The 24,892-nt window shown below is 40.0% G+C and overlaps 1 protein-coding gene across 2 annotated transcripts; it reads right to left on the bottom strand.

Moving 5' to 3' along the window:
- Positions 1-262: 262 nt before the first annotated feature.
- LOC311060677 (uncharacterized protein) lies at positions 263-20,872 on the bottom strand. 2 transcript variants are annotated; one of them, XM_084078953.1, is made up of 22 exons: positions 20,822-20,872; positions 15,480-15,578; positions 14,708-14,800; positions 13,807-13,888; positions 12,474-13,172; positions 11,627-12,316; positions 11,134-11,246; positions 9,897-10,536; positions 8,433-8,584; positions 6,612-6,669; positions 6,481-6,522; positions 5,492-5,527; positions 5,176-5,225; positions 5,033-5,082; positions 4,569-4,795; positions 4,095-4,345; positions 3,162-3,281; positions 2,918-3,053; positions 2,709-2,798; positions 2,544-2,606; positions 1,531-1,785; positions 263-1,439 (listed from the first exon to the last, which is right to left on the bottom strand). In XM_084078953.1, exons 4-22 carry the CDS (start codon positions 13,877-13,879, stop codon positions 1,420-1,422), a joined length of 3,765 nt encoding a protein of 1,254 aa, XP_083935079.1. In that variant the 5' UTR covers positions 13,880-13,888; positions 14,708-14,800; positions 15,480-15,578; positions 20,822-20,872; the 3' UTR covers positions 263-1,419. The 2 variants fall into 2 exon arrangements, with proteins under 2 accessions (XP_083935079.1, XP_083935080.1); XM_084078954.1 differs by lacking the exons at positions 13,807-13,888; positions 14,708-14,800; positions 15,480-15,578; positions 20,822-20,872 and having other exon boundaries at positions 12,478-12,571.
- Positions 20,873-24,892: the final 4,020 nt, after the last annotated feature.

The raw sequence follows: 24,892 nt of genomic DNA on the forward strand, positions 1-24,892 counted from the left end.
CATTAAATATTATTAGTAATATTAGTAATACAACGTCTGTCTGTCTGTCTCTCTGCAAGCTGTCTCACTGCTACAGTAGACAGACAGACAGACAGTCACTCTGTCTGTCTGCATGCTGTCTTACAGCGTCTGTCTGTCTGTCTGCAAGCATGCATGCATGCATGCAAGCATGCTGTCTCACAGTTAAAGTAGAACACATGATTAGCTCTGGGTTGATCATTATTCAAGGTCAACTGCAATATAAACAATAAACAACACACAGTAGATATACAAAATCATTGTGTTTAATTAACACAGTCTCAGATATGTAGCTTATAGGTAACATGATAAAAAGCACTTGTTCAATGTACAAGGTTCAATGTACAGTATTTGTCATGCACTTAAAAATACCACACATATTCAAATGCAATTCAAAAAGAAAATACATCTGATCCCACAATGTAATGAAATATCTACAAGCTCACAATTTTTGGAATATGTCTAATATAATGACACGCACAAAATAGGGACAACAGGTTGAAAGAGGTTAAAACAGCTTGGTCAGACTTGATGAAGACCCACAGTGGTCGAAACGTTGTTTGAGAACTCTAAATACATTTTCTACTGGGATCTACAGTGTATGAACCTCCCTTCCTACTCCCATCACTTTGAAGTGCTACCTTGTTGACTGAGAGCTCTACAAGTTTCTGTGCATGTTCTGCTAGTCCTGAATCGCACTCAGAACAGGGATAGAACCTGTTCAGTCATCTAGGGCCTCCCTCACACAGTTAAAACACTAGTTTTATGGCTGCCTTATGCCTTACGTGAGGCATAAGGCCATTTCAATTCATTCCCTATGGAAGTCACATGGTTTGATAAAGATTACTTGCTTCGCCGCTCTCTGGCTTTACCCCCCCCCCTCCCATAAGGCAAGTCAGTTTTATCAAACCATGTGACTTCCATAGGGAATGAATTAAAATGGCCGTATGCCTCACGTAAGGCATAAGGCAGCCACAAAACGCTTCTTTTAACTGTGTGAGGGAGGCCTGAGAGTGAAGTGGTGAAGTTGGTAAAAGGTCCTGGTATGGGTCACTTGCAGTCACTGCCACATGAACCTGGAATCCTTGCCATTGTAATAATGTTCTAGTTCATCCCTATTAACAGCAGTTAATAGAATGGGGAATTCCGTTGGTAGGACAAATGGTTGACACTTGAGTGAAGGTGTTCTACCACTAGTGAACAGGACTGGGAGATACTTCCACATCAGTGCATCATGAGTTCAGTTAACCATGAAACACACTCCCCCACATTTTACCTTGCTGGTTGTGTTTCACACAAGTGTTCTAGTTGTTTCACAGAGATGTATGGATGTATGGACGTGTCTGGGATGTTCGAGATCAGCCAGGTTTTCAGGGTCCACTGAGAGCTAACGCAGCATGATTATCTGCCCTGATCTTCTTCTGGAATTTGAAAACAAACAAACAAAAACCATGTCACACAGAATTCCAACAAACGGGCCTGAAAGAGGGATCTTAAGTTGTTGGTTCTTACCCAGATCTTCAACAAGAAGCCAGTCGTGCTTTCGCAGAGCATCGTAAAACGCTGACATTGCTCTTTTTCCTTTTGGACAAATAATGTCAAGTAGTACTCTCATTTGATCTTGACTGGTCTTTGCTACTTTGATTTCATTATAAATCTCATTTGTGAGAATGTTTTTCTCAAGAAGGTCATCGGCTACACGTAGAACCCCTCTGACGCGCTGAATCAGGTCACTCCAGTTCTTCTTCACAAAGTCAGCTTTCATGTCTGTAAAAAATAGTGTCATATAATGAATTTGAGGCTGTGAATTTGCTGGTAACTCATGATACAATACGTATCCTGGTACAGGAGTCACAATACGATTTTTGCTGATATGGTGTATTGTACACCACCAAAATGCCACAAGATAAAGCCCAAAATAATCTTTAGTTGCACTGCCATTTTTCATGTCCAGTATACGTAGAGCTCAGTGAAATACAAATGCAGACATTTCATTCAAAGAAACAAGCAAAACCACAATCAAACTTAATATTGCAATACATGCCTGTCGTATCGATACAATAAGTATCGCAATATTCGATATTTTGAGCACAACCATAATATAGGATTGTTGATAGTTGTATATACTGTGTATACAATATATTACAGGCTGCCTTACCTTTCTATTTCATTGTATTCTATTTCATAGTTATGGGAAGGTTGAAATACAAGGATTTCACTACCTATTTCCGCTATCAGCAGTATTGTATGTTTACAGTATGTGACCGTAAACACACTTGTTTGGGGAGAAAATATTCTGTAAATGAGCTGCCGTACCATTGATGCCTGCTTATGGAAATGAAATTAGATCTCTGCAATATTTTGCTGGTGTTCTTCTGCCCAAGTAAATTGATATGAATATGAAAAATATGAAGTGCAACTCCAAAACAAGAAGGAATTTTGCAAACATTAGGAGGAGGATTGTTCTTTTTTAATGTTTACAGTAATCTCAAATTAATTTAAGGAGTGAGGAAGTGTAAATTCACCTGGCATGAGAGAACGTCTTTTACTGGCTCCTTCATCGAAAGCATCGGATCTCTGCTTTCTGACTGTAAGAGAGATGGAAATTACTGTCTGGTTCTACAATGCTGAAAATCCAAATTAAACCAAGTAATAATAACAAGTAAATGAATCAAATTGATCACTCTTACTCGTTTTCCCTTTGCTTGAGCCCAACTGAAGCTGACCAAGTAGTAGTTGCATCCTGCTTGGTGATTTCTCTGTGCTGCCCACCAAGTCACCTGACACGACAATAACAGATAGGCTTTGTCATTCAGAAATACACTGCATAGTCAGCAAAGCAAACCTTATGATCAAGCACAAATACACACAGTAGACAGGTGACTGTTTACATAGGTACCTTGTCGAATGGTTGCAGTCCATGCAGGAACATCAGTACCACTCGCTTTCAGATTGAACTTGAATGGAGGTGGGTGCTCATAGTATGCTTCAAAGAAACCTCTGAACTCAGTTGATTTCAGGGTGAATGGCAAGCACTGCACAGACACATAACATGAATAATTAATAATTAACTTACATCACACATTCACTTCACAATAAATACATGAATGTTCATAGTTACACCTATCAACACATGAACACACCTCAGGATCAATTTCTCCGCTTGGCTCACTCAACAGATGGTACTTCTGCTCTACCAGTAGACAGAAGGTATTCTTGTCAACCGTACTGAAACGTCCCTTCTTCAACTTCTTCTTGATGTCCTGGTGGACAAGGTGGACAAGGTGATGACAACAGGAGAGAGACAAAATAATAATAATAATAACAACAACAACTGTGACTTCCTTCCTGACAATTAGAAGTTATAACGACAGGTTGTCAATACTGGATAATACTGAAGACCAAGTTTTAGTCAAAATGAGAACTCCCTGATGCGTTTCAACTAGTCAAGAATTATAGTCAGTGCACAGTATATAGCTAGTAATAAAATAATGTCTAATAATAATAGTCACATATATTTTGATAATAGCTGGTCATTGATCATGATGCTAGAAATCTAATAAAAAATAATTAAAACCTGTAGTCGACATTGTGTTCAATGATTTCCAAAACAGCTCATAGGAAAGCATTCTTGATCTACTTTATTTTCTATTTCTCTTGATTTCGGCATATATTTGGACTGGATGTAGGGTTGATATAATAGTCAATAAAGACACCTGTGGTTGTTAGTTGAACTCGACAGATTGCTACCAACTAGAGGAGTCATGTCTGATGAGTCAAAACCAAAGTTAAACTGCTGACTTTGTGTGGACAGATAACCCTCATGTGCAATAGAGGTACAAGTACTGTGACTTCACACAATATAGGAAAGAGGGAGTAAACAGTTTCTTATTGTATACAGGTAGAGCTGTGGATGATGGATTAAACATGTACAACATCCTCTTTTCACTTTTCAGTGAGCTCCTTTGCAATCTATCCTTCAGCTCTAAAAGTTTATTATTTTAAAAGGTAAACAAATGCGTATAAATATTATCATTAAACAAAAACTTCTGCATATATCTTGGTGGCCTCCTCACTTTAATATGCGATGAGTTGCAGCTGGTGATGTAGATGCGGAAAGTGTGAGAGTCGATGCTACTGAACAGATCCTCGTAGACCAGCACCACTCCGTGGTGTTCATCCTGCTGTGTGTCTCGGGCAATGGATCCCACAGGTGACAGGGAGGACACTGACCACTTCAGATGACTCCCAGAGTACTGGACTCTCTCAATGACGGGATTCTTGCCAGTGACGTGCAGGGCACCAAATACCCTCTCTTTTCCCTGGCCTGGGTGAAGATAATGAGAAGGAAGTTTGGAGGGAAAATGGAGGGACAGTTTAGAGATAACAAGACAAAATTAAAAAATGCCTTAACACAGACAATAGGATAACAGAAACATACAGCAGGATACTGTGATTTGGATTCATCATATTATTGTAAAATATAAGACATGGAAGATGTTTTAGTACAATTATTAATAAATATCTCAGAGCCAGCATTATATTCTCACCAGCCAGGCACAGGGAGTGGGGGAGCTGGATGGACTTGAGAGCAGATGGATTCTTGTCGACTGCCTGTATGTTGAATATGGGGCCAGCAATCATCCAGGGGTTCTGGAGGAACTCGCTGAACTTGGACCAAGACAGGACGGAATAACACACCAGAACTCGCTCCAATGCCTCAAATATCAAGCCTGTGAACACACACTCATATGTCCCCTCTCCTTCCAGCTGAGCCCTAAAGCATATACAGACACACAACATGCACACACACACACACACACACACACACACACACACACACACACACACACACACACACACACACACACACACACACACACACACACACACACACACACACACACACACACACACACACACACACACACACGCCAAAATCAAAGTCTTTTACAGAATAAGAATAATATTTAACCAGATGAGCAGATGATGTCAAAGTGATGTCCAGACTCACTGCAAACGTCCTCTGGAGAGCTTCTCAGGAGTTATCTTTTTGTCGTAGCTCTACCAAGCAAATATACACAGGAGATCATTTAGGATCACCAACAGCCATACTGTACATATACAAAGAGGAGTATCTGCTTTGAACAAACTGACCTGCTGGACGTGTTGACATTTTTCACAGTGTGATCCCAAGTTCCCCTCATCTGGGGGGACAAATAACAATAGTTACCCATATTTAAACAATATTGGTGATATTAGATTTAATACAAATTTTGTTTCCTATTGAAAAGCTTCACTTCAGGACCAGAGGTTAATCATGTGCAGAACCTGTCACCAAGACATATGCTATCATGATGTGAAAGGGAACAACATTCTGAGATAGGTGATGCATTCCAGTTTGTCCAGGTGTAGATTCAGATTTGTGATTCGTAGATTTATACGTATATTCATTCATCCATCTTTCACCTACCATTTTCATTATGATCCAGGTCAGGTTTCTTGTGCTCTGCAGGACGACATTAAGGAGACAACATTTAGTTCTCTATGTAATCCTCCATTTTGTATACAAACCAAGACTCACAATTCATTGTACAACTGATTAAGAAGTACTAAAATGTGTATGGCGAGGCTCTGACGGAGTCTTGTGGTCTATAAGAGCCACCCTCTTATGGTGTGAGCCTCTTGTCAGCTAGAAGGCTAGACGTCTGTCAGTGTGCCCAGAGGTGATCTCCTAAACCCCTGGAACGATCAGCACCAAATGTCTTGTGCACACTAGCAGTAGGCCACAGATGTACCATCCTATAATACATTTCTAAACCCAAAACCCCCAAAAAAACCTGCCACTGTGTGGGACTAAACACAAAAACAACATATCAATGTCACTAACAAGACACGCCACAACGTGCAGAATTACTACGCGCAGTCTGTAGGCCACTTCATACTGCTCAGCACACATCTGCCCCCTCCCAGCATAATTAATTGCGGCCAACACAAACTCACAACATTACAGTCGGCCATGTTGTTCCTTAGCGTCATCGCCGACCACCGCCCAACGAGACCCAAGTGAGGTCAGACAACACACTCCATATTTGGGCATAGCTCCATTGGGAACATCTCCTATTATGGCTTTATATATTATAGAGACCAACAAACACAAAGCACCTCGCAGCGGATAGGGGGGAGGGGCGCGCAGCGCCCCGACCCTCTAGTTTATTTACGTAATTTATCCTTATTGAAATATTTAACTTTCATTTTATAATTGAAGACAACGGGGCTCTGATGATGCAGAAACCTTGCCCGAATTTGGAGTCATATTATGTCATAGATAAGTCACAAATGACAGACGTCATACAGTACATGACTGACTTCACAGGCCGGTCACTGAAGTCCATGCAAGATCCACATTGGAGCCACGCCGTTCCCATGTGGATGTTGAGATTTACATGATTCGATTATTACCTTCCTCTATGCTTTCTATCTTCATCATCCTCATCCAGCCTTCTGTGGAGAGAAAAGACAGTGGACAGTTAGTGGATCAGAGGCAGCTTGGAAGCTTACAGTGTAAAAGAGATTTGATCCATGTCTCTCACCGGAATCCTCAATCTCCTCTTCCTCCTCTTCTTCTGATGAGCTATTTACAGAGAAATTCTAAGAAGAAGAGAGAAATCATAAAGCACAACTTTCAACCAGAGTCAGCCAGTCTAAGAAATACAAACTCAGAATGCTATAGCATTTTTCAAGTGACTTAACTAAATTATGACCCCAGTTCAATTATAAATGCTTACATAAAGCATAGTCTACATAGCCTGGGACCAGACGAATCTGCCAGTGCAAAAATAAATATAGTCTGGCTATGCGAGGCTATAGTCTACATGCAACTATAATAATATATAGCAAGATATCGGATGCATTGAAGATTTTGCATGGAGACCGTTTGCAGAGCACAGCAGCTCACTTCTCGGGATTCTTTTTATTTAAAAAAAAAAACGTTATGGCCAAGGATTGGTCTTTTATTAACCCATGACCACCCATGACCAACAAATGACATGAATGACGATATATAATTAAATTAGTATTACTTTTATTTTATTTTATTGTTGATAAAAGAGTTGACTTGTTCTGAGTCTAGGCTATACTTTGGCCGTTTTTGCATACTTTTCATTACCCCTGGGCCTTCATAATATTCCACATAAACACATGTTTACCTGCCAATGTTTGGTATCATTCTTTTCAATACATTTGATTAGAAAATGTCAGTGTAAAAAGCACAAACATGTTCAGCTATTTCTGTTAATGGTTGAAAAAGTAAATATTGGTTGCCCATGTCAACACAAATTGTCAAATTGAAATAGAATTAAGCTATATATATATTTATTGCCTACAAAAAACAGGTGTAGTCTATTGTTGCCGTTTTTCTTCTTTTGAGTTTGCCTTTCTACTATAAAAGTTTACTATAGCAATGTGTGGTCAGGTTTTTCTCAGCACAACATCATCTATGAGACAACATTATAAAATCGGATTTGGAAAATCTGTGTTTTTTTTTACTGAAGACAAACATTCTCAATAAATTCTTTTGAACGTTGAAAATGTTGAACATAGCTTGCACATGCACATAGAATGGTCAAGTTGAAATAAATTCAAGCTATGGCTATTTCCCATAAAAGCAGGTGAAACCAATAGGCGCTTTTCTCTATTATTAAAATAATAAAATAGAAATGTATAATAATAATAATAATAATATATAATATATAATTAAAACAAAGCAGTTCCACACCTGGCTCTCTCTATCACTCCCTCTCTCTCTCTCAATTCAATACATTTGAAATGCTTTATCGGCATGATAAAATATGTTTTACATTGCCAAAGCATACATATAACATAAAACAAGTCACAACATTATGTGTACAGAGACTAATAAACATCACTCTCTGTCTCTATCTCTCTGTGCGTGACGGCCTGTGTGTGCGTGATGTAATCATTATGCCACAGAGTCTTGAAGCAGTGACAGTGAAAGTAGATGTGAAGCTTTATGTGGATTTTCACTTAATGTTGGATCATGCGCTTTTTCTGACATGATTTGTATTTTAGGTTTTGTGTGAATTATTTTATTATATGATTTTTTTTGCTGCATTTTGTCTTTTCTTTTTCTCTAATTTCTTCTCTCTTCTTTGGTCAAGGGGCATATTCTAGGAGATTCTATCAAGCTCCAACCTACCTGAATAATTACTTAGCAAATAATTACAATGATTATGTGTGCCCATTTGGATCTACTTTTACGTGTATAGGCCTACTTTTGAACCTATTGTACTCATCCTATGCATCTGCATAATTAATAATGATTTATTTTGAATGTGCAAAATTAAATTAAATTAAACTTCACTTAATGAATGAAATAATAACTTTGCTCTTACACTCATCACATCAGTGTCTGCTTGGGTAGGAACTTGACTCATGGTCTCATATCCTGAAGAGGACGCTGTTGTTCTAGGATTTCTCCTCAGCCAATCAGAGACCTTGACAGGTGACCAGCAGTATGAACTTCCTGCTTCAGATGGTGTTCCCCCTGGAACAGAAGACAACAGACAGCAAGACCTTTACAATGGTTACAAGAACTGCAACCAGGCCTGGGATTTCGTCATTTTAGAGGCATAGCCACTTAGGCCTACCCTTTGGTGTTGTATATTTTTGAAGGCACAAAGGCCAAATGCCAGCCAGGGCAGGAAGGCCATCTAATAAAACAAGGATTTTAAGTCCATGGTCATGGAAATAATTAATTTAACTTAGATTAAGGATGATTAAAGTTTAATATAGTAGTACAGTATAACTATCAGTGAAATATAACCCATTTATTTCACAATATAATGTATTAGCAAATTACCAATATTTGTACAAAGTCATATTGGTCTCAATGTTTGTCACATTCAGCCCATAGACTGAAGTAGGGGTCATTTTATTTTGAATGCGCACAAAAGTTATTTTTATTCAAATGAAATGTGATTGGACTAGTAATGACTTCAGTTGATTTAGTTCACTATATAAAAAAAATATATATATAAAATGATATCGTATTTCTTAATTATTAATAATATAATATATTAAGAGTAACTTTATTGATCACTAATTTGGTTAGCATACACATTGATGTTATTATCAACTGTCATCCAACAGGTTTTTATTAATTTTCTCTCCCCCTCTTTCACTCACACACACACACGCACGCACGCACGCACGCACGCACGCACGCACGCACGCACGCACGCACGCACGCACGCACGCACGCACGCACACACACACACACACACACACACACACACACACACACACACACACACACACACACACACACACACACGATGTGTCCTCGGGTAAACAACAGTTTTGTTGCAGAGTTAAAGTCCTGTTGTTGTGCATTAGTGTAAAAGCTGCATGATTACCCCGAAGACGTTGGGATGCGGACCTGGGCACTTTGTTTGGCATGTTAGACCAGCGTTTTTGGTGGATACAAATCACATACAGTAACTGTTTGGCAGAGTGGAGCTACTGGACATACAAACATAATGTCACTCTCGTGACACCCACATATACAGGTACAGTCTAATTCCTGTCTGTTTCAACGGTTTCATTTAACTACGCTGGTCACATTAAACAGCAGCGCTCTCACTCTCTCTCTGCCAAAAGCATCGTTTCCTACAAGCTCTCAACATGTCGCGCTGCAACATGTTGTGGGCTTGTCGACTTTTTGGATTCAAATAAAAAAAAGTACCCCCAACCCCATGGGCTAGGCGCCTATGGTGAGTTTATCTGACAAAAATAATTCACCGTAAGATCACGATCACATTGAAATCTGTTAGTAGATCAATTATATTGATACTCACTCCTTGGCAGGGTTGGTTCTTTTCTCCAGTCCTCCTCTCTCTTTTTCCATTCTTGCTCTCGTCTGTTCCATTCTGCAGTTGATGCAAATGATTTTCCCAAACTGAAGTGTCCGGTGCCTCTGACAGACCTGTCTTCTCTTGAGTCTAAAGTTCCAAAGCATCTTCGATTAATCATCACCATGTCTTCTATTTTCTCCATCAGTTGTGTTACCTCAGAAATGTCCCCCTTGGAGAACTGGAGAACATGGTATCTGTAGCCACATTTCTTTAGTAGCCAACTCAGAGGTTCTCCCTCAGACCCTATGTACTCCTCGACACATCTCCCTCCCAGCCAGTATCCCCATGTGAACAGAACCAGAGCGTGTTTCCAGATTCTGTCCCCCAGCAGCTCCATGTGTTCCTCTATTGATCTCCTCTCAGCTTCAGAGAACATGGACTTGACAGAAACAGGCAACAGGACAGCATGGGGTCCAGGAGAACACAGAGTCACACCGTCTAGCAGGACATCTCTGATCTTCTGTGATGGAGGTGTAATCGACCAATCTGGACAATCTGGACTTGTCACCACACTCATATTTCTTTTTGCAACTAGTCTCCGTTGTCTGACACACTCTGTCAGTTTCTTCTGGGTTTTAAACTCCTGGAATATGAGGTTTGCTGTATGTTAGTCATAATAATAATCAAAACATTCATTCTATTCTGTCCTCAGCTTAGAGTTCCCTCTCAACCATGACAGAGATTAACTCTTGATTAATGTGTTCAAATACAAATACAAATCCATGTGACCTTGACCAGAGCTGTTTCAGTGCTGTGGGTGGAGCGGAAACTAGACTGGAATTTTCAGAGGGGTTGTTGGTATTGAAGTGGTCATGGTTGTGTGTTAGGCTGATGGGCGTCTCGCAAGTTGGTCTGGCTCACTGGACAAAAATGGGGGGTGCGACGCAGTAATAATAATAACGGCAACGCTAATATTGGCTCGCCACCATTTGACATGATGTCATTTAGACAGCTCCTGGCCTTAAGGTGGATTGACTTAAGGTAGACCAGTAATTATTTTCCCTGCGCACTTCACCGAGTAAGGACTAGTAGTATGTGTAATTATCACTGACACTGATCATTGATCACATGATATTTCAATAATTCATGACAGCATATACTTTCACATGATCATCAGAAAACATATATTTATTTTAAACCAGTTACTGTTTGCTTTAAGGTCATTCATTTAATGACTCACCTTGTATGGAGTTTCTGTAAACACTTTGTCCTGCAGTATGGTATTTCCAACTCTGTTCCTCTCATTCTGCTCTCCCCCAACCAGCATCACCCTCACATCTGGCAGATGTTCTCCTGAGAGACACAAATTCAATATTACTTCACTTAACACTGAATTCAGAGATTGAGTTATATGAATTATTACACAGAAATCTGACTGAACTGACCACATAACAGCAGAACTAATGTATCATAATGTGTTGGTCATTAGACTACTCATAACATTAAACTTCAAACTTAAATTGTTCAGCAGCCTTCACATATAAAATGTATAAAAGCTGCAAAACTGAAAACATAAATATTTCTCTCAGTTCCTGTAATCGACAAGTGACGTATTATTGTTTACTACATCAGATAGATAGATAGATAGATAGATAGATAGATAGATAGATAGATAGATAGATAGATAGATAGATAGATAGATAGATAGATAGATAGATAGATAGAATCATCACCAGGTTTCCGAACATATCTTTGCATGTGTGTCCTGGTCATGAATGTCAGGACATTGTCCTTTATGTCCCTCTTCCTCTTTGATATCTTCTCACAAACGTTTTCTCCAACTTGATAGTGTCTTCCTCTGTTTCCTGCCACCATCTTCTCTATCTTCCCCAGTAGCTCTGTGACCTGAGTGTCATCTCTCTTCTTGTTGTTGAAGACATGATATCTGTTCCCACATTTGTCAACAAGCCAGCGGAGGTGTTCCCCTTCAGCCTCAATGTGCTGCTCAATGCTTGTGTCTCCCAGACAGTCTCCATGGGTGAACAGTACTGTAGCATGACTCCAGGCTCTCTGTGACAGAAGGGTCATGTGTTCATCTACTGCTACTCTCTGTGCTTTGGTGAATGCTTCATCAGCACGAACCATCAGAAGAACAGCATGTGGTCCAGGAGGACAGAGACACACACTGTTCTGGAACGCCAGTTTGTCCATCTCTGAGGTGTCCTGTAGTGGACTGTTGTAGAACCAGCCTGGCGACTCGACCACTGTCAGATGTCTTCCTGCTACTTCACCATGTCTTATCTCACACTGCACTGATCTTGGACCTCCAGCTTTAAAAAAACGTCCTCCCAGAATGGTGTTTCCTGCTGAACTCTTTCCAGATGAACACCTTCCCAGCAACAGAATCCTGAGGTCAGTCCGTCCTGTCAGAGAAAAAAAGGTTTACTTTCGCACCTGTTTATAAGGCCAAAGCCATGTTAAAATACTATGTTCTTAATCAAATAATCAAATGGATACTAATTAAATCAACTGAATATTAACATGAAATATTCCTTCTTAACAAATTAAAACCAAACATACCAACATCTTTTGGACATGTAGATGCTTGTTTCTGAGCATCTGCCCTCCTTTGTTCTGCTTTTCTTCTGGTAGTTCTCCCCAACTTCTTCAGTTCCTCTGAGACGTGTTTTTCTGTCTCATAGTGATAACCATTACTAGTCATCATCTGCTCTATCTTATCCAGCAGCTCTGTGACCTGACTTCCATCTCCTCTGTCAGCAATGTGAAGAACATGGAAGCGCTCTTCACATTTCTCAATAATATATCTTAATTCACTGTCAGATCTAATGAGATCTCTCACAGGTGTCATTGTGTCTTCAGTTACAGTGAACACCACAATAGTGTGTCTCCACACTCGGTCAGTGAAAAGACTCAAATGCTCATCTACTGACATCCCTGTTCCTACATATGTGGTGTTCAATGGCATCACTAGGAGAAAGACGTCGGGTCCTGGAGGACACAGATTCACACTCTGTTGGATTTCTAACTGCGTCAGCTTTGGGGTTAGATCTAAGGGATAATGAGACATCCATCCTGGAGTGTCAACTACAGTGACCTGTCTCCCACACACTTCCTCTTGTCTCATGATGCTCTTAGATGATCTTCTTTTTGTTTCAAAAACATCTCTGCCCAGGATGATGTTTCCTACTGAACTCTTTCCACCTCCACATCGTCCTCCAATCAGAACAATTCTCATGTCTGTGGGGTCGTTGTTCTTCCCTGGTTGGAAAATGATAATTTTCATAAATCTCACAGATGTGACTAAACTAGTATCAGTTTGAGATCATCCATCCATCCATCGTGTGTGTGTGTGTGTGTGTGTGTGTGTGTGTGTGTGTGTGTGTGTGTGTGTGTGTGTGTGTGTGTGTGTGTGTGTGTGTGTGTGTGTGTGTGTGTGTGTGTGTGTGTACATAATATTTCTCAGTTCTATAGATTTAAACATTTCCTATGATTATACTTTGTAATGATTTCAATTCAATAATTTATTGCAACTCCAACAGTTATGAATTTGTTGTAGTACACTGAGAACTGATTGACAGTCCAGGACAAAATAAAAATAAATAAGGTTGTATCAGGATTCAATGTCTAGAGGCCAGTCCACACTAATGCAACTCCTTGCAACATGCAACTACTTGAAACCATTATCCCCAATGTCAGTTGCATTGGTGTAACATGGCCTTAAGTTGTGAGGTTATAGATCGGTTATTTTCAAGATATTCTATTGTATAGTGAAAACAGGATGGGGCTTAGTGTGTATAAAGCTCTGGTGGACACCTGTCAAATAATATAATATGTAGGGTTTAATGAATCAATGTGTAAATTGTAGTGTATTGTAGTGTACATAATGTTTCACCTGCTGGCATGCTGGTAGTATGATTCTGGAAGAGCTCTCTCTCTCTCTGCTGCAGTGGTTTCTTGGAATACATTGTAGCCTACTGGACACAATACATTAAAAATAAAACATGCATTACATTTCAATCAATTGGAACAAAATAAGGTGAATTCATACCAGCTGGACCTTGATGGTTGAAAATGCATCACAACCTCTTTTCTTTTTCTGAACCATCCTTAAAACCCTGCACTCTCACTAGTGTGACTAAAGATGAAAAACTACATATCAATGTAATAGGTGGATTGTTGGAATTCGATGCACCTTGATAATCACCGAATGTGGCATTAGTGGTCCAGTCAATCTAAGCAAAAAAAGGGATTTCTTTTTTTTATTGGTCCTAGTACCCTCCTTAATCATATATTAAACGTTTTTTGTGTTTTTTCAAGGTCAAAATCTATGTTTTGAGGTTTTAGAGTGGCAACATCTTGGTAAAATGGTGATAAATATATGTCTATGTACAATTATCCAACATATGTGGTGTCAATTCTTATGTTTTTGCGGTTAATCGTTCCAATAAAACACTTTTAGAGAGGATATATATATATCTGATGTCTGTATTTGGTGAACCAGCTTTTAGTTTTTTTCTTGCCACATTTGGCACTTACAGTTTGTGCCACACTTCTTATATGGGAGTAAAATGATCTATACGTGGTATAAATGGTTATAGACATGGTTAATGGTTAAAACCTATCTCACCAAAGTCCAAGTTCAATAGTTGGACAGATGACAGCCAAGTAGTAAGAGAATATTACAAAACTCTTAACAGCACCTCATGTCCAATATACATGTGATGCAGCGGTAACGTGCACTGTGCGCTGGGAGTCCTATTTGGAACTTATCAATATCATAATGATGGCCTTACCTTTATACAGAGACAGACACTGCCAGGAGCCAATGGATTCACTTTCAGTGTTCTTCAACAGGGGGTCCAACCCCTAGGGGTCCCTCGGAGTTACTACAGGGGGGGGGGGGGGGGGTTGACATTAACCACTTGAACCCTAGCATCTGTATTATGGGGTTACACAATGTTATAGAGCGTGCCAACGTGTCGTCACCACGGGGGGCGTTGGCATTGGGCGTGGCATTGGGCAATGTTAAGTCAACCTGCTTTTCACCCCTCAAAGATGTCCGCCGCTACCATAAGACACTTGTTGACGCCCCTTTCAGGAATTTTGGCACGCTCTATACAGTACTGCATGTCTCTCTCGGTTAAGGGGTCTTTGGCCTGAACACCACCTCACCAAACAATAAATCATAAACAATTTCTAAAAAAATAGGATGACAAGACAGCAACACACACTGACAGTATTCTTATTTTTCTTATTTTTTCATTTTAATTTTAATTTAAAATAATTATGGAGCTAGCAAGCTTGACGTCCAATAGAAGGCTGTTCCAGAGGGCCCTGATGGCAATGGCCCGGTCACCCTTGGTCACCCGCCTAGACTTAGGAACAACTAGAGCCGAATCAGAGGACCTCAGGCTATGGACAGGCACACAGGGTTCCAGCAGCTCAGCTAGATATTGAGGTGCCAGGCCGTTAAGAGCTTTAAAAGTGTACATTCAAATCTTAAAATCAATTCTGCATTGATTCTATATTTTACATATTTTCCATTCCATGGACATGATGTCTTACCAGTGTTTGTGTGGTGCAGTCTAGAAGTCTCTCAGTGCAGGTATATAACTGACCAGTGTACACTCGTCTTCATAGCTCTCACAGGACTTGAAACAGGCCCTGTCCATGAAAGGAAACACATAGATTTTGATTGGTTTAGAACAGTGGCCAGGTGTGCATTCAGGTAAACAAGGAGAACCTTTTTTAAAACCCTTGGGACAAGGCAGGGGTGGATTGGCAAACTGGCATACGGGGACAATGCCTGGTGGGCCGGCCAATAATATGGGTAGTGGGCACATTATATATTTTTTCTAAATTAATTGTATTAATTAATTTATTCATTCATTTTGCCCTGTCTTAGGCTAATTGCGGTAATTACCAGCCTTGGCAGCCCACAAAGTGGAAAGATATCATGTAATTGGCCCACTAGTTTGTCCCTCATCTGTGCTGGCCAATACTTTATTAGAATCGCCCAGTGAGCAGAGTTGTTTGTATTGATCTCTCTCTCTCTCTCTCTCTCTCTCTCTCTCTCTCTCTCTCTCTCTCTCTCTCTCTCTCTCTCTCTCTCTCTCTCTCTCTCTCTCTCTCTCTCTCTCTCTCTCTCTCTCTCTCTCTCTCTCTCTCTCTCTCTCAAACGACGTGACAGGCTCACACTTGTAGAGAAATGCTTGCCATGTGAAGGAGGTGATGTGTGACAGCCAGGCTCACACTTGTAGAGAAAGGTGAAGGCCATGTGAAGGAGGTGATGTGGTAGGCACTATAGGGAAGGAATGTATGCCTTCTTTGCCACAGAGTTGAGATCGGGCTACTGCCCGCCAGGCCATCTTCATTGCTCCAGAGACACTTTCATTGGAGCCCCCTCGTATGCATCTTCAGCTGGCAGCTTAACAACCAGCGGACTCACTTCTGTGTTTTCTGTTCATTCTTTCAATGACATATAAGCATGACAGTTTGTCAGTAATAGACTATCCTGTACAATTCCTATGTAGTGTACCATTATCATATGTGTTGCACTTTGTAGTTTATTTGCATGTATTTGCTCTAGCATGCTATCCTAAAGTGGGGATGAGTGGACACTAGTTTCCAGTTTACAAGTGGTTGTTGTCAAATTACACCTGTTAAAACATGTCAATGAGCATCAGATATAACATTTGCCTGACTCCACTGATACATACTGTCTGTATGTAAGAGGCTGAATGAGAGAGATTATTAATGTGTAAGCAGCACATTGAATTTCCTTGTTGTGGAAATGTGCTATACAAAGAAAACTGCATTGCATATAACGTAACTGTGTGAGTGTGATTGAGGGAATAAGATCATTGTATTATACGTTTAATGATAATAGAATAATATATAGAAGCACTGTATATAATCATCATCATTTTAAGAGCCTACTTTTTATATAACAGCCTACTTTATGCTTATTCAGATTGAGATATTAGCCTATTACTTGTAATGGAAATATGTACTAATTGCATGTTTATTAATTAATGTCAGTGGCTTGGCCTCATGAACGAAGGAAGGTGGATGTCTGCGTGACTGCGTCTGCTCCAGGCTTGCTTGTAAGTTGTGACTGACGAGGCCGATCCGGTACAGGCGTACACGGCCACAGCGGCTGCAGGGGAAAATTACCATGTGCGTGGACTGAACCTTTGAGCCTGCGCAGTGGAATGTTCAAACAGCCATGTTCAAACAGCCACAGATACGTATCTATGACCCAGTTCATAACAGACACAACACAACACATTCTATACGAACACAAACACACGGGTTGGGACAAGTCATTGTGGCAAGGAAAGTATAGCTTCTGGCAGAGTGTGACTAGGAACTCAGATAACCCTTGCAAAGTTGTAAAACACTCACCCTGAGGCAGAGCGTGAGAGAGGCTGCATGCACAATAAGGCAACAGAGAGGAGCCTGTTAAACCTTTTAATTAATCAATTAACGCTGAAATGAAATGTGATGAGCACAATGGATGAAAATAACGTTAATGGAGCTACTTTCTTTCCACTTCAGAAGTAGGCCGGACTGGCCGGTCAAGGCATTACGTGCCAGGGCTGAATATTTGTCCCAGTCGAGGCCTGGGACAAGGACAAATAAAGCCCAAAAATGAGTGCTTTGTGTGTGTGCGTGCGTGCGTGCGTGCGTGCGTGCGTGTGCGGTGAAAGAGCACTGGTGTTGACCCTCCCATCCAGCATTCCTCCACTAAAACAAAGCATACATACACACAGAGATAGACAGGAACGTCCACAAACATCACATGCCAGGGCTAGTGTGGGGGAAATGTTCACTTTCAGAGCGATTTTATGAATGATAGAAACATTGACAGCCAATCAAAATCCATCAGAAGGACATCTGGAATGCAATCGTTCACTCACCCTTGGAAAGTTGTATTATTAACAGAGATATATGAGACAATGTAAACATACTTAAACATAGAAGAAACATACATAATAAAACACACATGTGACCATACATCTGTGTTTCTAAAAAGAAAAGCCGCCCTCTCTGTTCCAGTTGCTAAAAGACAGCTTGATGGACGTTTGGTCCATTATAGCAGTGGTTCTCAATCTTTTGAGGGCACGGCAGAGGCTAGCTGACTACTACAACTATCTTGCCAACTAGCACTTAAACCCTCTAAATCATGGGTCTTCAACAGGGGGTCCGGGACCCCTAGGGGGTCCTCAGAAATACTGCAGGCAGGCCGGCAAATCTTTGTGTGATAAGGACTTGAACCACTTGAACCCTCGCATCCCTAGGGGGCAATATTAGCCGATCTACAAGCTCACAATGCGTTGAGAGCTTGTAGATCGGCTATTTTCTGCGAAGAGGTTTGGTGTACAGGAAGATAATATCGGACCAAGTACCGAGCCAAAGGTCAAGTTTATAAAGTATTGAGGGTTTAAGTGGTTAAATGTCTGAAAACACACATTTAACATGAATCCAATATGCAGTGGGGGTCCCTGCTTCATCTCTCTCTCTCAGCTAAGGGGTCCTTGGCCTGAAAAACATCTCTGTACTGCTTTTTTCTGTCCATACCATAAATAAAAATGGAGTTTGAAGTTATAATGGGTTTGTATAGGAAGTGGGCGTGTCTGATAAAATGAATATCAAATATCTAAATAGTGAATCAAGCAACTTAAAAACGGTCTGGGGGGGCTCACAAAAAAGCCTGAGTAGATGATGAAATGACCCAAAGTTTTTTTGAAAGTGAAATATCCCTTTAATAATCAGTCAGATTATGCATATATCTTATTGCATGCATGCAGTTTCAGCACAAGCATCACTGAGATCGGAGATCTGTCTCTCCCTCTCTCCTACTCTCCCCTCCATGTTACCAGTGGTGGAAAGTAACTAAGTACTGATGTACTCTATACTGTACTTCCGTACAATTTTGAGTATCTTTTACTTTACTGGAGCATTTCCAATTTTCTATACTTTTACTTCTACTCCACTACATCTCAGAGGCAAACATTGTAGCTACTTTTACTCCACTACAATTATTTGAAAACTTGAGTTACTAGTTAATTTGTAGATTTAGATTCATTCATCATTACAAAACATACATTAACCATCCCTATATATACTGTAGGCTACTTCTTTGTCAAGTGGCAACAATGATCTGTGTCTATGATCTGTGTAAAACATGACACTTACTTTTGAAATTACTATACATTTATTTTACAGCATCTGAGTTTGAAAACCCCACACCCCACTAACTATACCAGCTGGGGGAATTATATTAACTCAGCAACACATAAAGATTGTGTGTAAGCACACGTGCACACACACATGGAGGGGTGGAGAGGAGCGGAAATAAGAGAAGAGAGACTGTGGGAGGACTAAATAGGAGATAGGCTGTATCAACGCATGCACGCACGCACACATAAGCAGTCCAAGTACAGAGACAATTTACAAGTCCAGTTTACTACCCATTTAGAGGGTTTAAGTGCTAGCTGGCGAGATAGTTGTAGTAGGCAGCTAGCCTGTACAGCTAGCATGAGCCATTCAAAATTGTATCCACAAAAAAAAAAGAAAATTGCTAGGGCAGCTCGGTAGGCTCCCTGTGCATACATGCTGCTCAGAAGCCAGACTCGGGCCAGGGAACAAAACTACCTCAACACTTTGTCTCTTCACTCACTGCATGATGTTTTATAAAGTAGGCTATGTTGTTTAAGTCAGTGGTTCTCATCTTTTTCAGGCCGTGACCCCCTAAAATGATCATATTTGAACTGTAGAACTGTAAACTCCCACCCTGAGCACTTGGAATGTAGGAGTTGAGGCATTACATTTAGTTTGACTCGGTTCCACAGGTAAATATTGTGAAAATGGCAGATCTACAAGTTGCGAGGCGTTGTGAGCTTGATCGGCTACTTTCTTATATTATTTGACAATTTGGCCAATGTTTGACCAGTTTTTATAGTATAGTTTGTTGATTACTTTTTGCAGTAATGCTCTTTTTCCCCCCAGGTATTAAAATGGTCTCAAAAACTCATGTGGGGACCTGGCTTGATATTTTGCCCTCAAAATAACAAGCCAGGTCCCTGAGATTGACAGCGTCGCAGAGCCACGGTGGCCACCTCCAAACCCTTCTACGCAAGATCATAAAATGACCACGGATCATCATCATCACACACAAATGTTTCACAAATCTTCCTGCACAATCCAATCAAATGACCACGCTTGTATAGTTACAACGGCAACAGGCCTACTCCATCGCGACACAGGTCGGTGCTGGCTGCCCCCCCCCCCCCGCCCCACCCCACAAAACAAATCCACTGCTGCAACTTGATTCAACATGCTGAGATGTACAGGCAAGCCAAAGTTATCAGTAGTACACCGTTCTGCTGCAAATACAAGCTTCAAGTTATTTTGATTTTGTATTGCAAATAAAATTGTGATTAATTTGGTAGCATTTGGTAGTGTCATCATATTAACAGTAGAGCCCAGCCCTATGCTCACTTTGATGAGGAGTATTAAGTACCCAATCACCCAGCAGCCTCTTCCAACAACAAATGATCATTAGCCTCCCTCAACCACAGTCAGCTAATATGCAACGCAAAGCAATGTTCACAGATACATTCACTCACACATAAGCATACATGAATAATCAAAATAGGTATCACACATACACACACATACACATACTTGGCTGGAGATCCTGTGGATAATTATTTTCAAAATATCTCAATATACTGGACAATTACTAGATTGTTCCAATAAAGTATTTTGATTAAAGTGATTTTAAAAATTTGTTTATACCTGAGCTGCTGATCAATATTTCCCAATAAGTGTTTACTTGAACACTCAACTCCCCTAAATCCAGTCAGATTTTATTCCATCATTTCCATTCCAGGTCTTACCTGTGTTTTTGTGGTGCCGTCTAGGAAGACATCTGAAGTGTCTCAGTGCAGATCTGCAACTGACAAGAGTGAACTCGTCTTGTCTCTCACAGGACCTGTCTCTCACAGGACTTTGCACAGGAGCTGTCCATGAAAGGAAGCACATTCTCAGTTGCGAATGCTATGCCAAGATATGGCTACCATGCGGTCACTCGTTCTCATGTTTTTGTTACTTACAGTATGTTTGTTTTCTTCAATATTAAGGATGTCATTTAGATAATATTTAAAGAGCTGCTAGTTTCATTGTTTGTCTGGTATCCTATAGTTTCAATGTACAGTTTCTTGAGGCAATGCACTGTCTCTTTTTATTCTAAAAAACTGTAAAATAAAAATAAAGTAACCCACAATGAATGCATTCCACCTGGAGTTGAATATACAGTTATGCCAGTTATGAATGTATCTTGTGAAAGGTTTTGCTGAATGTGTACAGTCATTGTTGTCTATTCAACAATTAAAAAATCCCAGCTACATAACTGGATAGATCATAGTGTCCTGCACCAGAAGATGCCCAGCCCACACAGGCTTATAAGACACTCACACAATGCACATACAACAAGATACACCACAAACAGAATACATAAACATATTGATTGTCCAAGCTGTGGGTTACGGGTACATCGTCCTCCAACGCAACTGCCATGCTTTCTCTATGGCCTCCCTCACACAGTTAAAACAAGTGTTTTGTGGCTGCCTTATGCCTTACGTGAGGCATAAGGCCATTTCAATTCATTCCCTATGGTTTGATAAAACTGACTTGCCTTGAAGGAGGGGGGTAGAGCCAGAGGGCCGCAAGGCAAACAAGCAGACAGGAAGCAGGGCGGTACTTCAGGCGAGGCAGAAGGGTGGGGTTTAACCCCCAACCAATAGGACAGAATGTCCGTGCTCAGAACCCACTGGGCGGGGTTTCACATGTAGTCTTCTTGAGTGACACAGAACTCCAAGTTTGGAATGAAAATTATTTTAAGTAAAGTAAAGTAGGCCTACATGATTACAACATGCATACACAGTGAAACTACACAGATGTGATTGAATGAACGTGCTACTCTTAAATTATAATATTATTATAAAACATACACTAACCACTTTAGCCCTATTTTATACATGTGCTGTTTGAAAATAGCAGATCTACAAGCTCACAACGCGTCGCTTCGCAAGGCATTGTGAGCTTGTAGATCTGCTATTTTCAAACATTTTAGTACTTTTACTTTTGGTGCTTTAAGTATATTTTGATGCCAATACTTTACTCAAGTAACATTTTGAACACAGGCCTTTTACTTGTAACAGAGTGTAACAGAGAGTACTTCTTCCACCACTGCTCCTAAATAACTGCGGAAAGCAGCAGTGCTTAAAGACTACACAGCGGGCATTATGTCATTTTAAGTCTCTGGAGGAACTGCCCACTTCCCGCAAAGCATTGTGGGAAATGGAGGCGCATTCTGACCATAGACTCACAATATCCAAACATTTTTGTAAATGTTACTAATTTTCAGCCATCAGAGCAATATACTCAGCATAAAAGAATACTCAAATTAATATTTTCAATTGATAGACCCAAATTGGCCTGCTTGATTTCCTGAGCTAAATCATTTACATAAAGAAAAAACAGAGTGGGTGAGAGCACTTCACCAGAGTCTAGAACATGTCTGTTTTGAGTGCCTGCCTGCCATAAGTGTGTGTGTGTGTGTGTGTGTGTGTGTGTGTGTGTGTGTGTGTGTGTGCGTGCGTGCGTGCGTGCGTGCGTGCGTGCGTGCGTGCGTGCGTGTGTGCGTGTGTGTGTGCCTTAAACTCGCCTCTCCCTTCTCTAGTCTTGTCACCAGTATTCATTTCATTGACTAAAAACGTGACGCAAAATGTTCGTCGACAACCCTTTTTTTAAGAACTAAGCTATTATAACAAAAACTATGACTAAATACACAGACAGTTTTGTCAACAAATCAAAAAATATATATTAGAGGGACCAGTGAAGAAGAGATCCAGTAGAACACAAGTCATTCTGAAATTCATTCAAACGTAAGCACACAAGCTCAAGTTATTAACTTATTGAAACAAGCCATAGTGCTTTCTTGGGTTTAATGCTTTAAGCATCCTTTTGTATAGAACTTCTTTCTGTGCTTTTTTTTAAACAAACTGTTAATAAAGTATTCAATCAATCAGATAAGCTGGTGTGTTTACACTAAACTTGAACTACAATGCAAGCTAAAGAAACCACCTGTACTGATTACAGAAGTGAATGACCCAGAGTTGCTTATCTAGTTATAGATAAATCAAAAGATTGAGACTAGTGGTGTACTGTGGATTTCTTTTTACTAGTGGAGCGCTACGTCACGCACATGCTCACGCATGTATAGGCAATCGCCGATTGAAATAACCTCTTTAATATGTAGGCCTATTTATTAACCCACAATATATGTTGTATTGAAATGTATTCTATTTACTTGCATGATTGGGACACTTTAGTGTTGTCATATAAACCTTGTTTTTTTGTAAATTAATGCCCTACTTGACCATACTACAGTGTCACACAAAAGTATCCAAAATAGCAGATTTAGACTTTTTTGGGGGGGAAAGTAACAGTTTTGGACATACTGTATGAGGTGTCCACCCGACAGAGACAATAACATTGTATATAGTTATGTATTTATATAAATGAATATGTATATATTATAAATGAATGTGCAATTATATAAAATTCATATGTATTTATATATATCAATATGTATTTATATAGATTAACATATGTACTTGGCTGCGGACCCCAACCTGAAAATATTTTGGGCCAGGGACCCCCATTTGTGTTGCTAAAATGTGAGCGGGTCCAGTGCTTTAGGCATCAAGTAGGCATTTTTCATTTCATTGAAATTGGAACACATTTGAAGAAGATGTGACCATTTTAATCTTGTTATCTATAATAGTCCAAACTGAGATAATCCCTCCTAAAGAATTTCCACTTCTAGCACCTCTCAGCTCCAGGTAATGGGCGTGAACAATGGGTAATTTATTCAACCTAGCCACTCCTCTAATCACTCCCCCATTGACACCTTTCAGTCAGCTGTCCACCATATAGAAATTTGATGCAACACAATTACATTTTTTTAAAGGTATTTTTACTTTACTGGAGTATTTCCAATACTTTAACTTCTACTCCACTACAGATCAGAGGAAAATATTGTACTTTTACTCCACTACAATCATTTTAAACTTGAGTTACTAGTTACTTTGCAGATATAAATTATTACATTATAAAACATACATTAACCACTTTAGCCCTATTTTATACATAGTCTATTTGAAAATAGCTGATCTACAAGCTCACAATGCGCATTGCGACGCGTTGTGAGCTTGTAGATCAGCTATTTTCAAACATTTTAGTACTTATACTTTAGGTACTTTAAGTACATTTTGATACCAAGACTTTAGTACTTTTACTTTGATTGAACTCAAGTAACATTTTGAGCACTTATACAAAAAAAAGTTTAAAAGCTATTTTCTAGTCTTTGTCAATGGGCGACATGATGCCCTAAACACCAGACCTGCTCACAAATGTTCTAATATTCATCTTTATTCAAAACATTTTCACAGATTTTCGTAAAATGGCAGATCTCCAAGCTCACACGACATGTTGCAATATGAGTCATATGACGCGTTGTGAGCTTGTAGATCGGCTATTTTCATATAGCCGATGAACCGATTTTGATGCTATATTACCTACTTTTGCTGGGGACCCCCTTGACCTCTCTCCACATGGACTCTGCCTTGTGGTGGCGTGGAGGCTTGAGTGCCTCTGTGACCCTTGATCACAGAGGTCAGACCAAAGAGCCCAAATCCATTAACACTTGTGGTTAACAAGTGTTAAGGCAGAGTGGTTCTCAAACAAGAATACAAAGCGTAAGCCTAAAGCCGGAAAATAGCAGATCTGTGAGCTAGATCGGTTATTTTCCCACGCAACTGAGTATAAATCAGGTATAACTCTAATCCTATATAACCTGAATCTTTTCCATCGTTGGAATAAAGCTCTTTTTTATGCTGGGGTCA

Source organism: Gymnoscopelus microlampas (genome assembly GCF_963454915.1).
Source record: "Gymnoscopelus microlampas genome assembly, chromosome: 14".
Lineage (NCBI taxonomy): Eukaryota > Metazoa > Chordata > Actinopteri > Myctophiformes > Myctophidae > Gymnoscopelus > Gymnoscopelus microlampas.

Excerpts from the sequence above, each read along its gene's own strand:
- LOC311060677 (XM_084078953.1), bottom strand. The coding sequence starts at position 13,879 with ATGTATTCCAAGAAACCACTGCAGCAGAGAGAGAGAGAGCTCTTCCAG. Across the intron at positions 4,796-5,032 it reads CTCTCCAGAGGACGTTTGCA|GGCTCAGCTGGAAGGAGAGG; the intron begins GTGAGTCTGGAC and ends TATATGCTTTAG. Across the intron at positions 1,440-1,530 it reads GCTTCTTGTTGAAGATCTGG|AAGAAGATCAGGGCAGATAA; the intron begins GTAAGAACCAAC and ends TTCAAATTCCAG.